Consider the following 23,759-nt stretch of genomic DNA (forward strand, 5'->3'; position numbering starts at 1 on the left):
CTAGAGGGGTGGGATAGGGAGGGTGGGAGGGAGACGCAAGAGGGAGGAGATATGGGGATATATGTATATGTATAGGTGATTCACTTTGTTATACAGCAGAAACTAACACACCATTGTAAAGCAATTATACTCCAATAAAAATGTTAAAAAAAAAACCGTGTATTTATATATTTCAGAAAACAGACATGTTTTAAGTATTACAACTAGGACAGCAGATTCTTCAGCAGGACAATCAGAATTGCAGACTTTAGTGGGGATTTACAATGTACAGAACATGGTAATAACCTCTTAGATTCAGGTGTCTTAAATTCAGGTGTACAAGAAGACTTCTTTGTAGAAATATTTTGAGGACAGTTTTAGAATAATAGAAAACAGTCAGTACATACATTTTTACACAAGATTCTTGAACAGAAGATTAAGATGGAGACTCTCGTGACTGTTTGTAATTTCCCACTAGATAAAAACTGACATTATAGTGCAGAATAGTGTGTGCTTTTCTGCAGCTGTAGGAGAAGAGGAAACATCTTTTCCTGGTCTTTCTGGGGTTTCTTTTACCAATAGTCAGGAGAGCCTGAAGTTTTAAGGTGGAGAGCTAGAATTCAGTTAGCACTGCCCAAACAGCAGAACTGAGATGCTTAAATGTTACAATATAGAAAAGGGAAGGAGAGTATTTTAACAAGTGGATTCTGAAGCATGACCTGTTTTACCTCTGTAACTGGTTTGGTGAATGGTCTGAATTTAGTGAGAAGCAAACATGGAATGATTTTCTTTTTCTCTAGCTACTGCCTTCATACATACTCCATCGAAGCTGCTTTTCCTGCCCCTTAGCGTCATCTTTTTGGTCTTGGGATGGGGGTGTGGTGGCGGGTATTAAAAACCCAATCCAGTCCATCCCAGTCTAGTTTTTTTAAATTTCAGCTTTATTGAGGTATAAATGACATGTAAAATTGTAAGATATTTAAAGTGTACATTTGTGGTGATTTAATAGACATATACATTGTGAAAGGTTTCCCTTCATCTAGTTAATTAACATATCCATCACCTCACATGTTTATCTTTTTTTGGTGAGAACATTTAAGTTCTACTCTCAGCAAATTTCAATTACACAATATAGTGTTATCAACTATAGTCACCATGGTTTACATCAGATCCTCAGACCTTATTCATCTTATAGCTGAAAGTTGGTACCCTTTTACCAACCTCTCCCTATTTCCCTCACTACCACTGCTTCCCCCAACTAGCCCCTGGCAACCACTTTTCTACTCTGTTTCTATGAGTTTGACTTTTTTTTTTTTAGATACCACATGTAAGTGATATCATGTAATATCTATCTTTCTCTGTGGCTTATTTCACTTAGCATAATGCCCTAAGGTCCATTGGTGTTGTCACGAATGGCAGGATTTCTCATAGCTGAATAATATTCCATTGTATATATGTACTACATCTTCTTTATCCATTCATCAATTGATAGCCCCTTGAGTTGTTTCCATATCTTGGCTATCGTGAATAATGCTGCAATAAACATGGGACATAGATATCTCTTTGTTACCCTGTTTTCATTTCCTTTGGATATATACCCAGAAGTAGGAATCCCGGTCCAGTTTGATCAATTCTAACACTTTAATGTCATGTCCTCCTTTCTCCCCACCACAGTCAGTCCCGGGCCCAGAGGGCTTAGAGGAGGAGTGGAGACATGGATGCCTCTTTCTTTCCTTGCCTCCCTCTCTTGGGGTTCCCTGTCCCTCTCCAGTGTTGCCCTAGACCACCCTCACCAGTGGAGCCCTGATGGGAAAGGGTCAAGCCAGTTGTCTTCTAGGGCTCTACTCAACCCAAGGGAAACTCATCCTTCCCGGTGACATCCACCAGGGAGAGTGCAGGCTGCCCCACCTGCTGCTGTCTACATTTCCCCCATCCCTCTCAGATAGGACAGATCAGGAGGACGGATCAGGCTGCCTAGCAGACAGCTGACTCGGAAGCAGATGCCACTGTCACCTTCATGTGGTCACCCTCACTCTCAGCTGGTAGCCCCCCTCACTCGGCTTTGTTGTGAGGGTGAGGTAGAACACCACCTTTCCTTCCCTTTCAGGAAGGGATGGGAAACCCCCCATAGAACTTATGATTCTTGTGATTTTTCCTTCAAACGGCTGATTTTCGGCTAGGGGAGGTGGGGAAGGGAGGTCTCCTAGAGCAGTTCTGCTGCCTCCTAGTAAGTCCCACTGGGATCTGTCTTTCCAAGGCCTTCCAGTCTCTTTAGAATGTGGTGGTGGAGGTGTGTGCGTGGGGGGGAATGGAGTCCCGGCAGGGTAGGAGGGTGGAGACGTAGCATTTTTTGTTTGCTAGTAGGACTTCAGCTGCAATTAGAGACAAGAGATAGCGTCTTTTTAAGATCCTGTTCTATTTGCTATGCAAATTCTCACTCTTCACAGCAGTCACAATTCAGAAAGAGATCAGACTTTCAGACTGCTTTTTCTCAAACCTCAAAACCTCCTCTCCAAACTTGACTCTCAATTGGCAGCTTTGCTTCCTATTTCTCTGAGAAAATAGAAGCCATCGAAAGAGAACAACTGTCACACCCATCCTCACCTCTGTCTCCACCTACCCGCACCTGGGCTCCTGGGCTCTGCCTTCTCTCCTGACTGTGAGTGCTGGGGTGTGTGTGTGTGTGTGTGTGTGAGTGAGAGAGAGAGAGAGAGAGAGAGAGGAGGGAGGACCAGAATGAACAGAGGAAAGAGACAACAGACTTAATTATATGCATAATGTTAGAGTAAATTTAAAAGATGACCTGAATGACAGTATGAACTTGTCATGCTAATCAAGTTAACATCTGTGTTCTGAAAAACAGAATAGGTCATGAGTAACTTTACAGGGATTAATGGTATTTTTTGACCTGCTAAATGATGGTACTTCATTTGCTTTCTTTGGTACCTAAGATTGCTAGATGTTGCTAGAAGTCTTGGCAATATATACGTTTTTAAGATCTGCATTGACCTCATCTGCCCTTCTCCAAGCTTCTTCAACCACACATTCTCCATTTCCTCTTCTGTCTCCACCTCTCCAGGGCAAGTAAATGTGCATCTTTTTAAAAGAGCCAGAGCTACTGGGGGTGGTGAGGGAGGGAATGGAGACTCTGACGATTTCACAGTCAACCATCCTAGTGGATCAGCTCCTCAAGGAATGGGGTCTGGTTAAGGACCCAGGGTTCATCCAGGCATGGCAGAGAGGGCAGTCTTGCCATCATTTTCTCATCCCTGGGGTGTGGGTTTGGGGATATTGACACCTAGGGAGTTGGTGAGACTCTCTCCTTTGGGGAAGGAAAAACAAGAGGAGGAAGAAAGAGTTGCTGTGCGTCAGGCAGTTTACTAGAGCTTGTTAACAGGTGAAGAACTGGGGCTCAGAGAAGCTGCCATCCATCTGAAGTCACACGTCTGGGATGAGATGGAGCTGGAGTTTAAACCCAGGTCTGCTTGTCTCCAATCCTACCACACTCTAATTGTTGGCTATAATTAGAAAATGTTTCCTTAGACAAAGCCAAAATGAAACCCAGGAGTGAGATGGTGCTGGCAGCAGCCTGTGGCCTCTCTCCACCTTCCCACAACTATGAGGTGACATCAAAAGGAAAGATGGTGGTGGGTTTGAGATGCACGTTGGGTGCAGGGGTAGGAGTGGGCAGAGCTGAGCCCAGCTAAACCCATGGAATGGGCAGATGGGTCACTTCCAGCCAGTTTCTTCCACCACTTAGAAGGCACAACCCAGGGGACGCCCGGGGTGTCCTCTTCCTTCGACCTTCTCGTGGAATCGCCCTACAGTCCTGCACACCCGGCAACAAGCTCTCAAGTTTCACAGGTCATTTTACTTTGAAGTTAGGAGATCTCAGGGAACAAAAACTAAACCACAGAATTTGGCATCAAACTGTCATTTAAAAGCTGCAATTTTCAGTCTTTCTCAAAATTTGGAGGCCTGGAGACACCTGTGATACATTTTCCTGACAAGTGTAAAGCAAGGGTCTACCTGTTCTTCCAAGGAAAACAGAGACAGACTATAGACAGCTTTAAAATGAAAGCAAAGTTATGTGGTTTGGGGCACAAAGGGCATGAAGTATTCACTTTACATGAGTTTAGATGGTCTTATGCTCGTGTATTATGGTTTGTTCTGAGAATGGGTGTGTATGTGCGTGCATGCCTGTGCATGCACGTGTATACACATGCAGTACATATAGAACACCAGGAGTGGAGGCTCCAAAATCATGGTCTTCACCTCAAATTGGAAAGGAACCTGGCAAAAGATCAGACTTCCTGAAAATCGAATAGGATAGGGGCTTGAGCCATTTTGGGCTGTGCACTAAAATTTCATGAGAAGTTCTAATGGGTTTCTATGCGCCCTTAAAAAACAAATGAGGCAGGTGGAAAGAATTTTGTTTAGTGTGAAAAGCAAGGTGCAGAGGGTTTGTGTAGTGGGTCAGCAAGTGTGTAAAAAGTTCAGAAAGGATGGGATAGAATAAACTGGTGAGGCTCAGAATTTTAATTTCCTAAGATTATTTTATATTAGTTAGTATGTTAGTTTATATTCCCCCCACTCCCAACCCCACCCCTAAACTGAAGGCCATGCTTCTATACACGTGTGCATGCACACATGCACACACACATAAAGGCTTATTCATTTATGGAACTGTCAGCCCGGGATCCTGAAGGAAGGTGAGGAAGCTGGGAATCTGAGCTGGGAACGGGCAGGCAGGAAAGGCCGAAAGAGATTCTATGGATTCCAGGGGTTGTAGCCAGTAGCTTCCTCTCTTCTCTCTTCCCCTCCACTCCCTTCTCTTCCTCTACTCTCTTTCTTTCAAAACAAGTGTTTAACGAGCACCTATTATGTGCCAAGCACAGTTCTAAGCAGCAGGCGCACAACAGGGAGCCCTGAGCAATGAGCACTGGATATTGAAGCCGGTGTCCTTGTTCTCTTGCTTGCCTCCCTGTGTTCCTAGATCCTAGGCAAGTAAAGCCATCTGACTCCACTTCACGATGGGGGCCTCGATGCCGTCTTGGGATCAGGCCCCTTCCCACTGCCCTCTCTAAATGAGCACACCATACCAGAGGTACCTTGCCTTTCCTTAGCAAAGATTGAGCACTGGCTGTGTGGCAGGCACTGTGCTAGGCACTGGGGACACCTCACTGAACAAAAGAGACCAGAATTTTGCCCTCCCGAGGCTGACATTCTCCCTGGGGGAGATGGACCACATACACTGATTATAAGCTGGTGTTCCCTACCAGTGTCTCCTGTAGAAAGATCTCCATCCTCACCTTCTAAAACACGTCACCTCACTTTCCAGGAGGACCCCGCTTTCTTGGCCCCCTGAAGCAGTGCTCCCCAGGTCTCTGGCCTCTGTGAGCTTTAGTTTCCTCACTGGTGAAACAGAGATGGCTGTGGTTAGAATTAACAGAAGACTAGTGGCTCTGGCGTGCGTACAGTCATCTGCGGAGCCTGGTAGAACTGCAGAGTCTGGGGCCCAACCCCAAGGAGTCTCATTCAGTGTGTCTGGGTTGGGCCCAGTGGTCTGCCCCCTGTTCCCTAGGTGATTCTGAGGCAGGTGCTCTTGCCCAGGACCACTCCAGCCCCTTGTGGAGAGCACTGCACCAGACGATGAATGTGACAGGGAGGGCACTCTCTACACGTCAGCTGTGCTGGTGTTGCACAGGGAACACTGTGCTGGAAAAGCTGGAGTGACTGGCCTGACGCGCCAGCTCTGGATGTGATGGAGTGGCCAGGAGAATGCAGTTCTCAGTCTCCTGCTGTGAGGAACCTAACTGACTGACGGTCCTGGGTGCTGCCCTTCTGGATCTACCCTCGTCCTTGTGCTGAGACTGCCCCCAGCTAGTGACTGGGCAGGGCGAGGCTGCTAATACAGCTCATTTTCATAAGAGACTTCAGCTTGAGGCTTCCCCACTGCCTTGGCCAGGACATTCTAGGAACTGCATGGTGTCCTGGGACTTCCTGTGCGATCCTCTTTCCTTCCCCTTGTCCTTCGCAGGTGTCAGCCCTGCAGCAGGGTCTAAAGGGTCTCCCTACTGTCTTCAGCTCCCCTTTTTATTCGTCACAGGTCTTATCCCTGAGAAATCTCTTGCACATCTAGTCCCATCCTGGCTTCTTTTCTCTGAGGACCTGGACCTCTACACCTGGCTTGGTCTCTGACATCAGAACAGCCTTCAGTAGTGCCCTTCCTGGTGGCAACAGCACCTGAGCAGTGGCATCATGTGCAGGAGGGGAAGCAAGGGCTGGCCCCTCCAAAATCATTTCATCCCTGTCTTGGGCAGGCCTGGCACAGCTTGGTGCGGTGGTTGGTGCCGCCTGTTGGCACAGTGGTTCAGAGCATGGCCTCGGGAGCTAGGTTGTCCTGCTTCAAATCCCAGCTCTGCATGAGCTTGTGCAAGGTACTTAACCCCTCTATACCCTGAAGTTGTATGTAGATAGTACTCCCCTCACAGAGCTATGGTCCAGAAAGTTCCATACTGCCCTGTTGGTGGGTTCTCTGCCTCACAGCAATGTGCTGCAATTAAGGAGAGCTGGGCAAGTACGGCGCCTCCCCCTTCCCCTGACCCGTCTAGAAGTAGCGCTCTGTGGTTTCTGCCACTCCTTTGGGTGAAGAGGCCATGCGGTATACTGGAAACACCCTGGTTCCAGGCCAGCTCTGCCACTTCCAGCAGAAGGGTCTCCATAGGTCATTTTCGTTCTCTATTTCTTTGTTTCTTATCAGTGAATTCAAGACACTGAACGACTCTTCTTAGAGGTTGGACTTCTAGCCCCAAGATTCTATCAAAGGATAGTACTCTCAGAGGCCAACTTCATCTTCTTTCGTTATTTCCATTAAATGTACAGTAAACATATTAATACATTGTCAGCTCAGCTCTGTGCTGGGCACTGGGGACTCAAAAATGAAAAGAGAATGTCTTTGCCCTCAAGCCACTCAGAGTCCTCCTAGGGGGCAGACACGTCCACAGATGACTCCGGGACAATGTGGGTTTGTGATCCCCTAGAGATGAAAGACTTCTGCTTTGGTTTTTACTAACATTTTATAATGGGAAGTGGGAGAGGTGCAGGAAATAGTTTCCTGATGATGTTTGGCTCAGAGAGGAAGGGCAATGTGTTTCAATGTCCCCTGCTTAAAAGAAAAGAAAAGAAAAAGTATATTTCTTTTCATTGAGAAGAAGAAACAGAAAAACTGGGGAAGTTAAACAAATAGGGAGAGACCTGTTACAGGTCATGAGGCCAGTTAATGATTAGTGAGACCCAAGTGGGTGTTTAGTGTTCAAAACTGTGAGAGGCTGGGTTATGAGATCTCTTTGTCATTAGGGGTCGGCTTCACCCCAGCTCTGAGACTTCCAGCTCAACGATGCCCCCAGACCCCTGGGAGGGCTGCTTCTGGTCATGGGGGCTCCTTCTGTGGCTCAGTGTTGGAAGTACAGGTAAGTCGGGGGCTGGGGCCTTGGGTGGGACTTCTTTCGGTCAATAATTCTATTTTTTCCAGCCATCTATTTATGTAGCGCTAACCTTTGGAAGGTCCCCTAAAAGCCCTCTCCTGAGATGAATTTAAAAGAGGGAGAAAAAAACCTTCAATCATAATGGGAATGACAGCACTTTCTTAAGTCACAAAAATTGAACTTCCTCTAGTTGTTTTACTCATTTTTCTAAAATCTGCGTTACTCCTTTTCACCTTGCACAAGCCAGGAAGAGTATAAAAACATAAAATGTGATTAATTCCAAAACATGATTCATTTTCACCCTATAAATATCCATTGTTCCAAGATATATTTAATTTTAAAATTTAAAATTTCCAAACTAACAACAATTTTGTCATTGAGATTGTTAGAGGTCCTTTCTAATCTTGCCGACCCAGCTCAAGTTCAGGGTTGTCATCCCTCCTGGCAGTACTATGATAACTAGTCCTGTTCACCACAGATAACCAACGACCTTTAGCACAGTTTCCCTCAGATGCCATTTGCATCGTGCTTTTCCCAGTGAAAACCCCACCCACCGCTCTCCCTTGCTTAATATAGCAAATCTAAACCCTCTTATGGCATAGGGCATCTCTGAGGAGTAAAATCCCCTCCTCTGACCAGCAGTGGCATCACCCTTGGAAAGCTCCCTTCCCTCTGCCCCCAACAGCAGACTGCTTTTGTGTCATGTCCACGAGACATTTAATTCTCATTCCCCAGCTTTAGGGTGTGTCATTCTTTCTGCCTGTAGTTGCTCACACTACCTTTTTGTTCATTTCTGCTCTTCACGTCTTCCAAGAAGGCCTCCATGATTCATACTTCCCTTGCAACACCACAGACCTCTGCTCACCCCTTCCCTGCCTCAACGGGTAGCGTTGAAAAGGTGCTACTTAGCTTCATGTGTGCTTTCTCCTAACGCAATCATTTACTTGAGTGCATGTGTGTGTGTGCGTGTGTGTATGTAAAGTGATCATATATCTTGTTTTATGAAGTGGCTGTTTATACACTATATGCTAGATCTAAAAGGATTTATATCTTACACATTTTTGATAAATGTGAGAAAAACTGCCCTGCAAAGAAGTTATAACTGTTGATTAGTACGTGAGCACGTCTGTTTTCCCACCCTCTCCAACGACACTTTGTATTATCAAATGTTTTTCATATTGTCAATCTCATAGAAAAAATAGTACTACACTGTTGTCTTAATTTTTATTTCTTATTGTGATTTGTGCTTCTGGTGTCTTGTTTAAGCAATCTTTTTATAAAAATAATCTTTCATATTTTCTTCTAAACTCTATGGGTTTAGATGAAGATCACCAGGGACAAATCTTGTGGTCATGGAGTATTGTTTTTTTCCTACTCCTGTGGGGTATTGTTTAATATGATGTTGAATTTTATTTGCCAACATTTATTTTTATTTTTGTATATATTTATATTTATTATTTTGTGTATTTGTTCATAAAGGAAATTTATCTATCATTTTTTTTTCTTGTATTGCCCTTCTCTGGTCTTGATACTAAGATGATTATAACCACATAAAATAAGTTTCTGTTCTATGAAACAGTTTTATATAAGATAAAGGTTACTTGTAATTTAGAGGTTTGGTGGAGTTCTCAAATAAAACCATCTGGCTCTAGCGTATTTTAGGGCCAGAGAAGACTCTTGATTACCAGTTTGATCTTTTTTTTTTTGGTGCTAGTGGGTTTATTTGGATTTTTATTTCTTCTTGAGTCAGTTTCAGGGAATTATATTTTTCATTGCTTTTAAATTTGCCAATGCATTTGTCTGGGAATTTTTAAGAATATCTTTTATACTTAATGTTCTGCAGTTTTACTATCATCTGCCTATTTGTATAGATTTATTTATTTTTTATCTTGCTCATTACCCTGAGTATAACTTGTGATTAGACAGCTCATATCTTTTTTCAGTTATGAAAAATTCTTAGCAATTACCTTTTCAAAATATTGTTTCTTCTCCCATTCTCTTCCTTTAGAGAACAGCTACTAGTTAAATGTTGGAGCCTCTCCATCTATTGTCTATACTTTTTAACTGCACTTTCATATTAAAAAGCTTCTTTTACTTCTTCTGTACTAGATATTATAGCATTGATTCCATTTTATTTCCATGACTATCTTTTTCATTTCCATTTCCTAATTAGCTTTTTACTATATATTGTATCATTTATGCCCGTTTTTATTTCATAATTTCTTATGCTCTGTCTTTATTTTTATCCTTGTATATTCTCAGCATACTTATTTTAAAGCTTTGTCAAAGATTTTTAAAACTTTATTTCACCTGGAATGAATTCATGATCCACTTATTGGCTTTATCGACTATCTGTGTAAACATTTGATTTCTTTATATATTTGTTTTCAAGCTTTTTTAAAAGTAAACTAGTTATTGAAGTACAACATACATACAGAAAGGTACACAGATTATTAATACACAGGTTAATGAATTTTCAGAATGATTTCACCTGTGTAACCATCGTTCAGATCAAGAAATAAAATGTTACCAGATTCTTAAAACCCATTCCCTGTATCCCATCTTACTCACTACTGACCCAAAGATAACTCTTATCTTGACTTCTGACACAATAGATAAGTTTCATTTTAATTTTCAATGAAAAGTTTGTTTTCAGTCTCTCTCTTCATCTCTCTGTCTCCCCACCCGAGCCCCCATCTTTGCCCTCTCTCCTCCAGAAATGTGCGTTGTCTCAGCTCCTGTGAGTGAGGCCTTGTCTTTCCATCCTGTCTCCCTAAATAAAGCTATAGCCCAGTAAAAAGTCAATAGCTGTTTTTGTTTGTATTGTTTTTGTTGTTAGCTTCCTTTCCCGAGTTGGGGAGCCCCTCTCCACCGCTGGCTACCACTGGTGGGTCTTCCACACCTGACTTGGAGCACTTTTGGATCCCGCTTACCTCACAAAACTGCATTCTTACAACCACTGTCTTCTCTCAGACCTGGAACCCATCACCATTTTGCAATTCTATTCTTGTTCCTGTTTTGGAGATATTATTTTTATGTTTGAGATCGTCTATGTCTTTTTCTCCCTCTCTTTTGGATATTCATCTGTCATTACTCTTTGGCTGAAGTGGTGCTTGGAGGGATGGGGTATCTGAGCATGATTCACGGTGCCACGTTCCATAGTCTTGAATGACGGACAGTTCAATCCTATCGTCTGCAAATATTGGCAATTTTTTCTCCCCCTTTTCAGACATTATAATCTTTATCCTATTTTATTGTCTTGTTTTACTAGCTAGGACTAGAACTTCCAGTCCAATATTTAATAGAAGCACTGATAGCAGACATTCTCATTTGTTCCCAGTTCTGCATGGAATGCTTCTAACATTTCACCAATAACTATAATCATTGCTATAGGCTTTCGGTAGGTACCCTTCCTTTCTTATGGTAAGGAGTGTTGGGTATTGAATTTTATTGTGTGTTTTTTCCCTCCATCTATTGAGTTGAGCATATGGTTTTTTTCTTTAATTTGTTCATATGTGAATTACATTAATACATTTTCTAATGTTAAACCATCTTTTCATTTTTTGGATTAAACCCTGCTTGGCCATGATGTATACTTGTTATCCTTGAAGGATTTGACATTTTATCTAGGATTTTTATGTCTGTGTGTAATAGTGAAACTGGCCTTTAGTTTTCCTTTCTCCTTCTTTCCTTGTCCAGTTTTGACATTTTGGCTATTTTCATAGAATGAGTTTGGATTCTTTCTCCCCTTTTCTTTTCTCCGGAACAGTATGTGTAAGATAGGAATTGAAGGATTGTTAGAACTTCTCTGTGAAATCTGTCCTGATAGTTTTTTGATGAATAGATTTAAAACTACTGTTTCAATTCCTTTATACTACAGTTTTACATTTGATTTTCTGTTTTTTCTTTCTTGACTAAGTTTTAGTAAGCTATAGTTTTCTAGGGAATTATCAACTTTCTAGGAAAATATCTATTTTTTAACTGTTGGATGGATATAAACATGCTATTTTGTGGTTTAAAAAATCTACTGGACTTACATCCCCTTTTAATTCTCTATATTGTTTATTTGTGACTTCTCCCTTTTTTTCTTACTCTATCATCAAAAGCACATCTGGTTTTTTTTTTTTTAAGTACATCTAGTTTATTATTCTTTTCAAAGAACTACCTTTTGGTGTTTATTGTGTGTGGCAGGTTCTATTCTAGGCAGTAGAGTGAACAGAATGGATAAAAATCCCTTCCTTCTTTGAAAGTATCTTCTAATGTGGGGAAATTAATAAATAATACATTTAATAATAAACTGGTAAATAAAAAATCTTCATTAGGTGATGATTGCTATAAAAATAAACAGATCAGGATAAAGAAAATTGAGAGAACGGAGGTGAGGCACATAGGCAGATTGCAATTTTAAATAGAGGGTTAGGGACTTCTTTGGTGGTCCAGCGGCTAAGACTCCACACTTACAATGCAGGGGGCCTGGGTTCGATCACTCGTCAGGGAACTAGATCCCACATGCCGCAACTAAGACCCAGTGTAGCCAAATAAATAATAAATAAATAGGGGGTTAGAGGAAAGAAGATGACATTTGACAAGCAAAGACTTAAAGGAGGAGAAGGAATTAGTCACGTGGATGTCCAGAGAAAGACACTTTGGGCAGAAGGAATGGCTAGTGCAAAGACCCTCAGGTGGGAACCTGTCTAGAGAGAGGAAGAGCTAGGAGGACAGTGGCTAGAACAGAGGAAGCAATAGTCAGACAGGTGAAGGGCTCCCCAAGGGGATGGTCTAAGACATTTAGGGCTTTCTTCCACTGTTAGGACTTTGGATTTTATTCTGAGTGAAATGCCTTGGTGGCTTTTGCACAGAGATGTGACGTGATTTGATTTACTTTTCTACTACTGTGTTGCAAATAGACTGAAGGGGGACAAGAATGAAGGCAGGAAAAGCATTACAGGCTACATAATTTTGAGAGCTGATGGTGGCTTAAACCAAGGTGGTGCCAGCGTAGGTAGTGAGAATGGTTTAATTCTGAATATTGTGTTCTGAGGATTTACTCACCATTGTACGGGGGTGGCAGAAAGCAAAGTGTCAAAGATTTCTCCAGGAAGGTCGGCCTGAGCAACTGCATTGACTGAGCAGCTACTGATGCTGTTCATATTCATTGTTTTCTTTAATTTCAACTACTTCCTTTTTTTTTTTTTTTAAGATTTAATTTTATTTATTTTTGGCTGCATTGGGTCTTCATTGCTGTGCGCGGGCTTTCTATAGTTGTGGCGAATGGGGGCTACTCTTTGTTGTGGTGCACGGGCTTCTCATTGTGGTGGCTTCTCTTGCTGCGGAGCACGGGCTCTAGCCGCGCGGGCTTCAGTAGTTGTGGCTCTTGGGCTCTAGAGTGCAGGCTCAGTAGTTGTGGCACACGGGCTTAGTTGCTCCATGGCATGTGGGATCTTCCAGGACCAGGGCTCGAACCTGTGTCCCCTGCATTGGCAGGCAGATTTTTTTTTTCATCCACTGCGCCACCAGGGAAGTCCCTTAACTATTTCCTTTATATTTCTTTCCCTACATTTTATTTGGTGTTGCTGTATTATTCTTTTTCAGCTTTCTGAGTTATAAGGTTAATTTACCTAATCTGTGTCTTTCCCCATTTTCCCCTGATATTTACATTTATGGTTACAGATATCAGCCTAGTACTGTTTTAGCTACTTTAACTCAAGTTTTGATATTGTATTGGTTTTATTGTTATTTAGTTTTTAATATTCTCTAGTCTCCATTGTGATTATTCTTTAACTCATTCATTACTTAAAAGGGAATTTTAAAATCTCCAAATGTGTCTTTAAATAACTTTTGTTACTGATTTCTAATTTTATTACATCTTATTTAGATAATGTTGTCTGGAATATATTGATTCTGTGATGCTTGTTGGGCCTTGCTCTGTGACATACTATGCTTATTTAAAATGACTCTTAATTCTCTGTCTGATGGATGCAAACTTCCCTACATGACCAATAGAACAAATGTATTCATGTATGTGGTTCAAGTCTCATGCTCAAGCAGAGTCCTTTCATCTTTTCTTCAAAAAGCTGGGGGAAGGCAGATGAAGTAGTCAAGTCAGGCATCGTTCTCTCTTGTGTTCCATGGGAGCTCAAGTTGCCACAGGCTGAGGAGCCTGGGGGCCTGCAGAGTCACAGTCACAGTGGGCTTCATCGCCGGGGTGTCTAAGACCTGGCTGCTCAGAAGGGAGATACAAGGGGGCTCGGGGACCAGGTCTGGGGCTTAGGTGCAAAGGTGAGGAAACCGCTGTCAGCACTCTCTAAGGGTGCGGTTCCCACAATCTGCTCACAGTACCACAGCCCAGCGCACCCCACATCCACTTGCTTGTTGTACATGTGCTCCCCCGTTACCTCTGAAGGCAGATAACCATTCCAGAAACCTGAAATAGCTGTCTTCCTCGTGAAGAGCCCTGCACAAATCAGTGTGCAATCTGGACCTGTCTTCTGATTCTGCAGATAGTTTTGTCCCATGGCAGGAATGTGAGGTAGCTGCTAACAGCACCAGGACTTCAGGGCTGGGGGGCCAGTGCGACAGTGTGTGCCCTGCTGCTCCTGCCGGTCTTTTTCTGTAAGACCAACTGGGTGTCAGGTGCCCCCCCCGTCTTTATCACAGGCGTGAGAGCGGGCTGTTGGGTGTTGAAGATAGGCCAGATTTTTAGCTCCCTGGGAAGCAGGAGTTTCATGCTGCTGTTTCGGTTCAGTGTTGTAGAAGGCCTTTCAGTGACCTTGACCATAAAATATCCCGTTTAAACGTACCTGTTGGAAGGCACCATAGAATACATACAGCTCATTAAGGGTCCTCTCTACCATCTGGCTGGGCAGCCATGTGCTGGGCGCTGGAAGGCTCTGGAGTGGCTCTGGACTGCTCATAAGGAAAAGAAGTGATGAGGCTGGAGGGGGGAGTTTGAAACCCTCTGGAATGGGGTGCTCAGACCAGAATGGGCCTAGTCCCCAGGGCAACTGCTCATTTCATAGCCCAGAAAACTGTATTACTTAGCTAGGACTGCTGTAACAAAATGCCAGAGACTGGGTGGCTTAAACAACAGAAGTTTATCATCTCCCAGTTCTGGAGGCTGGAAGTCTGAGATTAAGGTGGCAGTAGGGTTTGTTCCTTCTGAGGGCTGTGAGTGAAAGAGCCATTCCAGGCCTCTCTCTTTGGCTTGTAGATGGCTGTCTACTCCATGTGTCTTCACATCATCTTTCTTCTCTGTGACCAAATTGCCTCTTCTTATTAGGACACCAGTCATATTGAATAAGGGTCTGCCCTAATGGCTTCATTTCAATGTAATTACCTCTGTAGGGACCCTATCTCCAAATATAGTCACACTCTGAGGTATTAGGGGTTAGGACTTCAACACATGAATTTATGCAGGGGTGGGGGGACTCAGTTTAGCCCATGACAATATCCATTTCACCATGGCCTTTAATCTTCTCTAGCTGAGCAATATTCATATTCTTCTCTGGTATTTTATCTTTATACATGAAAAATATTCACAGATTTTGGTTACAGAAGTGATGCCTTTAATAAATGAGTCTGATTATTACACTTGCTGATTTATGATGAATGTCTGTAAGTTCCTGTTTCTCTCTTCCTTTCAAGAACACCTTTTTTCCTTTTAAGAACAGATGACCTCACCTTGGATGTTTCTTGGTTTTTTATTTGTTTGTTTGTTTTTTCCTCTAGGAGATATACCTCCTACCCCACAGACAAAGTGCACTGACTTCCAGAATGCTAATCTTCTCCGAGGCACCAATCTCAAAGTCCAGTTTCTCCTCTTCACCCCTTCTGATCCTCGCTGTGGGCAGCTCGTGGAAGAAAATAGTGACATCCAGAACTCGGGGTTCAATGCCACTCTAGGAACCAAGCTAGTTATCCATGGATTCAGGTGGGAGCCAACCAACCAATAGGATCACCTCAGCTAAGAGCTAGAAAGTGACCATAATGCCATAGGAAGTTAGTGGGGAGCAAAGGAGAAATGGATTTACTGCCTGTCACAGGTCCCATTACTCACCTCCTGCTGACTTTGAAGATGTCTCATAGCAGCCTGAACACACATCGTGTTGTTCTTTCTTGTTGGTCACATACGTTACTCCTCTGCTAACTGTAAATATGTGGGACCCTGGACACACTCTCCAACTGTAAATATGTGTGACCCTGGGCAAGTCACTTTAGCACACGGAGGCTCGGTTTCCATATCTGAATAAAAGGGAAGTTGTAGAGATTGTCTCAGTGATCCTTTCCTCCCTGAAGTGTGGGTTGCATGATTCATCTCAGCCAGTGAGGTCGTAGGCTTTGTGCAATCACTCAGGGGTAACATTGTGGTGTTTTTATCCAGGGTTTTATCTCCTCTTCTTCTCTTTTTCCTGGGTTTCATGACCTAAGAAACTTTCACGTCCATCACTCCCAGAGGTTAGCGTTTCTCAGGCGCTACACACCTCTTCAACTTCTTTGAGGCCCTGCAGGCCAAATTTTGTTGTAATGCATAGTCTCTGAGTCCCAATTTAATCACCACCCTTTCTTCCAACATCTTCTCTCCAAAGCCCACTGAGAATGCCGGAAACAGAAAAAAGTTGCTGAGAGGAGAGAGGGAGAGAACATGGTGAAAGAGTAGCACTGTGGAGCAGCTGCAGTTGGGGGTACCCGATGAAGAGGTGGACAGTGGGGCACTGCACAGAGGATCCCCATTTCCTCATCTCTGGGTTCTCTCTGCCTCTCCAGTCCCTCACTCCAGGGTCCCAGCCACATCCTCCCTCAGGCCTCCCTTCTCTCTCTTGTGCCGAAGTCTCTTCTCTGGCAAATCTTGCATTCAGCCACTACCCAAGGCTGAGTGTGTGCCCTCAACCCAGAGATAGCTAATGGAGCTGAAGAGCTCAGCAGCCTCACCACGCTGCCCGCTCCCAGATGCCCCAAAGCCACGTTCCCTGGCATACACCCAGTCTGGGCTCCCCTGTCCACGCGAGCAAGCTCTGGGCCATTGAGAAAACATCTTCCCCATTCCCAATCTCTTGGGAAAGCTCTCTGAAATTTTTCCTATTCTTCTTCTTTTCCTAGAAAAGTCCTATTATACTCTAAGTTCCAGAAGGATAAGGAATATATCTTATTTATCTTCATTTCTCACAAAGCACCTGGCATACTGCCTGGCCCATTTGTTGAATGAAGGAAAGAGTGAATGAATGAATGAGTAAATGAAAACATCCTCAAGGAAAGAGCCTATATTATAGAATGAGAATTAAGATTGCAAATCTTAACTCAAATACACAAAGCTATCTTTTCTTTCCCATGAGTAGCACAAGCAGGGTCAGCGCAGTGGTTTGTGTGGTGTATGCATTACACAAAGGTACCTGACTGAGGGCCGGTGGGGCTGAACACTGACCTGAGCTCTGAGCCCTGGCCTCAGGCTACATCCACCTGGAACAAAGGTACTCTTTTATAATTTACACACAGGCTCCACATGTGCAGTCAGGAGCCCTGCTAACTTTGAGATTATGTCCTCCTTATGCTCAAAGCGTTGTAGGATTTAGTGCCCATACCGCCCCCACCCCACCCCACCCCCGCTTACTTGTGACCTTTTCTCTGGGTTTGTTCTGTTTATAGAAATGTCATTGTAATTTCCATGACAATGGTTGCTGGCTGGGAAGATAATTTTCCTATCCTTTCTTGGCCCCACGTCTAGGGCTTTAGGAACAAAGCCTTCCTGGATTGATAAATTCATCGGTGCCCTTCTGCAGGCAGCAGATGTTAACGTGATCGCTGTGGACTGGGTTTATGGCTCTACAGGTGTCTACTTCTCAGCCGTGGAAAATGTGGTTAAGCTGGGACTCGAGATCTCCCGTTTCCTCCGTAAACTCCTGGTAGGTGTAGAAGAGCTTAGGGTGAGTTCTGGCTGCTTACGGGGAAGCAAGGGGTCAGAAAGAAAGAAATGACATGTGAGAAGGAGCTTTAGGTGGAAGCAGAGCCACCCAGTAGTCTGTGGGTCTTCGGTTCAAATCCCAACCTAGCCGCGTACAGTGCTGACCTTGGGCAGGTTTTTGAACCTCTCTGAGCCTCCCGCTGTTCCTCTGTACAACACGCCACTGCATGTTACATCAGAGGTGCCAATGGCTGACTCTTCTAGGTCCTCAAGAGGAAATGGCCATGGTCATGCCTCACATACTTTGGACACCAAAGGGAAAGTGAGTGGGTTGTCAAGGTGGGGAGCCCAGGGAGAGGGCAAGTGATTAACAGGGTGAGATTCTGCACTTTTTCCCAAAACATGTGTGGCTGGTGTGTCATGCCCAAGACCTTCTGCTTCTGATGCCTCAGGGAAAAGTGTTACCCTTGTAAGGCCAGGGGCTGCTGTGACACAAATGTAACTCACTGTAAATGCCCGTTCTAGGTGCTGGGTGTGTCAGAGTCCTCAATCCACATCATTGGTGTCAGCCTGGGGGCCCACGTAGGGGGCATGGTAGGACATTTCTACAAAGGCCAGCTGGGACGGATCACAGGTAACATTCTTCCCTGCCCATCCTCTCAGGTTTAGAGAGAGAGAGCGAGAGAGAGCGAGAGAGAGATCATGACCTGGAAGAGCCTTTGCTAAGGCAGGCAGAGGGAAGTGTTGGGCCTTTGTTCTTATGATCAAGTCATCAATCACCACTGAAATTTACTTATTGTGGCCGTTTTGGATAAAATGGTATTGTGTTGTTATTGCATGATCTCTAATGTCAGTGTTAGAGGCCATGTATTTCTTTCTGAGCCTCAGTTTCTACAACTGTAAAATGGGTTGTAACAGCTCATATATCCTTGGCCCACTATGGAAATCACCTTTAGACAGTTTTGCTAAATACTTACAAAGTGCTGGGAACTTTATGCTTCAGGAGCTACCCTCAATCAATAAGGGACCAGAGCTGTGTGGTAAATACTCTGGCTTCCTGGCACTTCATTGAGATAATTCTGAGTCATGTTCTACAGAGTCCTTCAGAGGGACCCCAGTGGGATGAGACCCAAAGAGATAATCTATTCATTAAAATTTTCTTTCGTTCTCTGACTGGTTTTTCCACTCCCTCACTACGCTTTCTGTGGTTTTCTCCCAAATAAGCTACTTGCACTTTAAATCCTTGTCTCACAGTCTGCTTTTTGGGAGGAAGAGGAAAAGGGATCCAAGCTAAGGCCTGGGGAGAGTAATATTTACTTTGCTCTGTTGTTGTAAGGACTACAAAGTGTGAAAGTGCCCAGCACAAGGCCTGGCACATAGTAACTACTCAAAACATTATAGCCATTGTTATTACTACCTGAGGATTAATATTACTGACATTAATCCTTGCCAAATGGTTGGTGTTAGCAAGCACATTTCAGAGCCAGAGAAACTGGGTCATTGAGAGGTTAGAGAACAGAGTAGAGCTTCCTGGGAAAGGTGGTCCTGAGCTAGTTCTCTCACCCTTGGGTCCTTGTTGGGGGACTCTGATCCGAACCGGAAGGGTTGCCCATGTAGGTGTGCAGTGGGTCCATGAGGGTTCCTGTGGCTGACACGAAAGGGCCCCTGACATGTCTGTCCTTGCAGGCCTGGACCCTGCTGGACCGGAGTACACAAGAGCCAGCCTGGAGGAGCGCCTGGACCCTGGGGACGCCCTCTTTGTGGAAGCCATCCACACAGACACGGACAGTGAGCTGGGGTGGGGGAATGAGCACAGGGCAGAGGCCAGGAGGCTGGCATTTATCTGTGTGGCCCTGGGAGGAGACCCTTCCCCTCTAAGCTTCTGTTGCAATGAGGAGTTTACCAGCATGATCTTGAAAGTCTCTTCCAGCTCTGTCATTCTCTGAAGACTGAGATGAATGATTTTATTTTTAGCCAGCAGCAGAAAGGAGGATTCTCATTTGTGGACCAAAAGTGTTTGGTCATGAGTCTCACTCTGATTCAACACTAAGCTTTGTCTGAGGTAGTACTCAGAGGGCACTTCTGCCTGGGAAAGTCTTGCTGCTTTTTCAGGGTGAACATGCCTAGCCCCAGGAAATTGGGGCATTCCACTCCTGGGGCAGGTACTCAGACCTATCAGGACTTCCCTCCTCCCCAGAGGATAAGGCCAGCCCTCAGTCTAGTGAAGAATGAGAACTGCCCCCTCCAGTAATGACAGGCACAGGCAAGAACCCCCGGCTCTGACTCCATCATGACTAAATTAAGCTCTTCTGACCAGCGGGCACTCCTCCTCATTTCTACTCGACGTCAAACACCCACAGAGTCTGGTGCCAGGCCCCATGCTCAGTGTGTTGGGTACAAGAAGAAATTACATTTGTCTCTGACCAGAAGAGTTTGCAATGAGAGATGAGACAGAGACATGAGAGATGGCCATGTCTCATTCCATTTGGCTAGAAGCCTTCTTTTAGCATTCAAGACTCACAGATTCAGGATTCTGGAAGAAACTCATGCAATCATATTATTCAACCCTCTTTCCCACCTCCATTTCACAGATAGGAACCAAAGCCCATAGCCCTCTGCTTAGCTATTAAGTTAATTAACCATGTCAATTAACAAGGTTAACGCCTTATATTCCTAAATTTGCTAAATAGGTGACTCATTGGTCCCTGTTTACCTGTGCTAGGCCTCTCAGTCCCCTTCAAAGTTGGAGCCACTTCCTAATGTGATTTGAAAAAAAAAGGCATTCCATTTATTCAGTCGGTCTTTATGATCTATGTAGCAGCCACTGAGAATACTGCAATGCACAAGGCACCAAATAAGATCCCTGCCCACACGGACCTTACAAGCTAATCGGCAAGCATTCGTTCACTAATTTGTTCAATAAATAAGTATTTGGCACTAACGTGTGCCAGGTACTGTGCTGGTGTTGGGGATAGAGCAGGAAAAAAGACGGGTAAAGGCCCTGCCGTGGTGGAGCTTACATACAAGCGAGCAGTCAAGATAATTCCACCCTCTGATTATGATAATGAGGGATATGGGAGAAGTGTGACTCAGCAGGGGGTTCAGGGTCTATTTCAAATAGGATTATTGAGGAAAATCTGGCCAAGGAGGTGATATTTGAGGTGAGACTTTGTGGATGAGAATGAGCCAGCACTGGAAAGAGCGGGGAGAAGAACACTCTAGGGGGAGAGGACAGCCAAAACGAAAGCCTTGTGGGTGGGGGCGGGCAGAAGAGCCACGTGGTTAGAGCGCAGTGAGTGATGTGCTGAGAAAAGGGAGCAGGACCAGGCTGGACATGGCGAGGAGTTTAAATTTTATTCTATGATCAGTGAGGAGAGGGCGGCGATTTGGATTTCCTTAAAAGAATACTCTGGCTGCTGGGCAGAGAATGGACTGCCAGTGGGCAGTAAGGGAAGGCTCACTGGAGGGTGTTTGCAGTGGTGGCCTGGGTGAGGGGGACAATAGTGGCATGGGCAAAGGTGGTGGCAGTAGAGACAGAGAGAAGTAGAAAGACTCAAAATATATTTTGGAGGTAGAGCTGACCCGACAGATGATGGGCGAGGATGAATTTTAGGTCATCACTTAACCCCTGGATAGATGACGTTAAGCAAGTAATACACGCTCAGTTGCTTACATTTGTGATAGATAATATGAAGAAGAAAATCAGGGTCTTTGGCAGCTGAATCGGACCGAGTCTGAGGGGTCAGATAGAGTCACAATGGTGAGATGCAGGCTACAGCCTCTCAAACTCATCTCTTTGTAGCCAGATTATATTTCTGCTCAGTCATGAAAGCACAAAAATATGTGGGAGACTGGAAATGTGGTCCCACACACACATATCTGAACTATCACTTAAAGCAAAATAGAAACTATTCAACAAGGAAATTTACCAAGCTTATTATAACATTTACTGATTCATAAAAACTTATATTAAGGGATATTTTTCTTGATTTTATTAGGCAAATATGAGTATCTTCTTATAAATTTCTTCTTAGCTTCCTTTCAGCACGGCAAAACCTGTTTAGAAGACCATCTGAGGGCTAGTTCTGTAGTCTCCCAGCACTTAGGAATGAAGTGGGCACCCATTCAGCACAGAGAGGGGGTGGGCCCCCAAGGTCAGACCTCAGGCTCTGCTGCCAGTGGACCCTGCTATGGGACCTGGAAAATAGGCCCCTGCAGTAAGAGGGTAACGGGGTTCTGCTTCCTTGCAGATTTGGGTATTCGGATTCCTGTTGGACATGTGGACTACTTCGTCAACGGAGGCCAAGACCAACCCGGCTGTCCCACCTCCATTTCTGCAGGTCAGAAAGCCAGAGAGAGTTGGTGTTTGGCTGCCCCAGAGACTAGAATTTACCAACAGGCTTCGTGTTGAGTCAGCCAGTATGCGCCATAGGGGGTCTTCCTTACAGTGTCCTTTGCTGTATCCCATCAAGCTTACTCAGCATTTATTAAATGGATGTCTTTGGAGCCCAGGAATTCTAGGGGAGGAGTGCCTGAAATTAAAAGCCTGCTCCATATTTAGGCTCCCTCCCCACTTCTTAGGCCCTGCTGTGATCCAACATCACTCAAGCCAATAACCTCTCTTCTTCCTGGGCCCCACTTTGTGGCAGAGTCCACAGCAGCTACATCCTCTGCAGAGCCTCGTTGTGGCAGAAACAGACTGATGTGCCCAAAGCTAGCTAGCTGAAGGATCAATTCAGTGCATGACCATTTCCCCAAACTAACTAAATTTAAGTTCTCTAAAATTGCTTTCAAGATAATCTTCTTGAATACATTCAGTGAATATACATTTCTTCTCTTCTAAATTTATTCTTCTGGAATGTTCTTTTTGGATATATTAATTGAATATATTCTTAGCATAATTTTAAATAATTGTAAATTTATCAAAAGCTAAGCGTTAAGGATTGTGTAGTCTTCTTATATTCTTATGAATATAGCCAACCTATCAACATTTCATATGGGAATTTTATTTTGATTTCTAATTACTATGTTTTTAACCTTTTCCTGCTTTACCAAAATTTTAACATTTTAAGGATTCTTTTGACAACTGTGTTGAGTAACCACTAATCCAAACTTACCAACTTTACTGATTTTCCAAAAACATGTTTCTTTTAACAATTCATAAATTTTTCAGCAATTCTGATCAGATGGGATAGTTTGATTTTAATGGCTTTTGAAAATTTCTTTGGCATTTTAATTGGCCACTTTTTTTTTTCTTCATAACACAATCTGAGAAGGGTTTAGTTTGTGTCTCCCAGCTCCCTGTTGTAGCTAGAAGGAGGTTGGCCATAGACAGTGTCCCAACTCTGGGGGAAAGGAAAGTCAGCAAGCAGCTCAGACTTGGTTCTGGTCCCAGAGAGGGGGTCCCAAGGTGAAAGAAGAGTCTGAAGACCCTAAACCCTGGAGTTATGGCTCATTATAGACCTCTTAGCCCCAGCAAATGCATTCAGTGTGAATTATTACAAATTTTAAAATAGTCAACAAAAGGGGGGAAGTGGGGGTGGGTGGTGGTGGTGGTGGTGTGATGAACTGGGAGATTGGGATTGACATATATACACTAATATGTATAAAATAGATAACTAATAAGAACCTGCTGTATAAAAATAAAATAAAATAAAATTCAATAAAATAAAATAGTCAACAACAACAATAACCAGAAAACCAAGTGTCTGTTATATTGGGACATTTGGCAAATTCAGTGTATCAGTCACTTGGTGAGGTGAACCTCAACACACTGGCTTTTTTTTTTTAGGTTGGTTCCAATTTTTATTATTGTTGTTAATAATAATACAATGAATGTGCTTATACACCAACCTTTCCCCTTTCTTTTTTTTTTTGACATCTTTATTGGAGTGTAATTGCTTTACAATGTTGTGTTAGTTTCTGCTGTATAACAAAGTGAATCAGCTATATGTATACATATATCCCCATATCCCCTCCTTCTTGCATCTCCCTGCCACCCTCCCTATCCCACCCCTCTAGGTGGTCACAGAGTACCTAGCTGATCTCCCTGTGCGATGTAGCTGCTTCCCACTAGCTATCTATTTTACATTTGGTAGTGTATATATGTCCATGCCACTCTCTCACTTCGTCCAGGCTTACCCTTTCCCCTCCCCGTGTCCTCAAGTCCATTCTCTATGTCTGCGTCTTTATTCCTGTCCTGCCCCTAGGTTCATTAGAACCTTTTTTTTTTTTTTTAGAGTCCATATATGTATGTTAGCATACGGTATTTGTTTTTCTCTTTCTGACTTACTTCACTCTGTATGACAGACTCCAGGTCCATCCATCTCACTACAAATAACTCAATTTTGTTTCTTTTAATGGCTGAGTAATATTCCATTGTCTATATGTGCCACATC

At 43.8% G+C, this 23,759-nt stretch overlaps 1 protein-coding gene across 6 annotated transcripts in view; it reads left to right on the top strand.

Annotated features, from left to right (window-relative positions):
* The first annotated feature begins 7,139 nt into the window (after positions 1 to 7,139).
* Positions 7,140 to 23,759, top strand: part of PLA1A (phospholipase A1 member A) — a 33,297-nt gene continuing 16,677 nt past the window's right edge. For 3 of the 6 annotated variants that reach the window (XM_061194201.1, XM_061194200.1, XM_061194199.1), the window contains exons 1-6: positions 7,140 to 7,451; positions 15,195 to 15,396; positions 17,185 to 17,362; positions 17,887 to 17,995; positions 19,048 to 19,149; positions 21,612 to 21,701. In XM_061194201.1, the coding sequence (XP_061050184.1) occupies positions 7,379 to 7,451; positions 15,195 to 15,396; positions 17,185 to 17,362; positions 17,887 to 17,995; positions 19,048 to 19,149; positions 21,612 to 21,701 (754 nt within the window). In that variant the 5' untranslated portion in view covers positions 7,140 to 7,378. The remainder of the gene's footprint in view (positions 7,452 to 15,194; positions 15,397 to 17,184; positions 17,363 to 17,886; positions 17,996 to 19,047; positions 19,150 to 21,611; positions 21,702 to 23,759) is intronic. The other 3 variants (XM_061194198.1, XM_061194197.1, XM_061194196.1) reach the window with 2 other exon arrangements.

The sequence above is a fragment of the Eubalaena glacialis genome, chromosome 6 (assembly GCF_028564815.1).
Source record: "Eubalaena glacialis isolate mEubGla1 chromosome 6, mEubGla1.1.hap2.+ XY, whole genome shotgun sequence".
NCBI lineage: Eukaryota > Metazoa > Chordata > Mammalia > Artiodactyla > Balaenidae > Eubalaena > Eubalaena glacialis.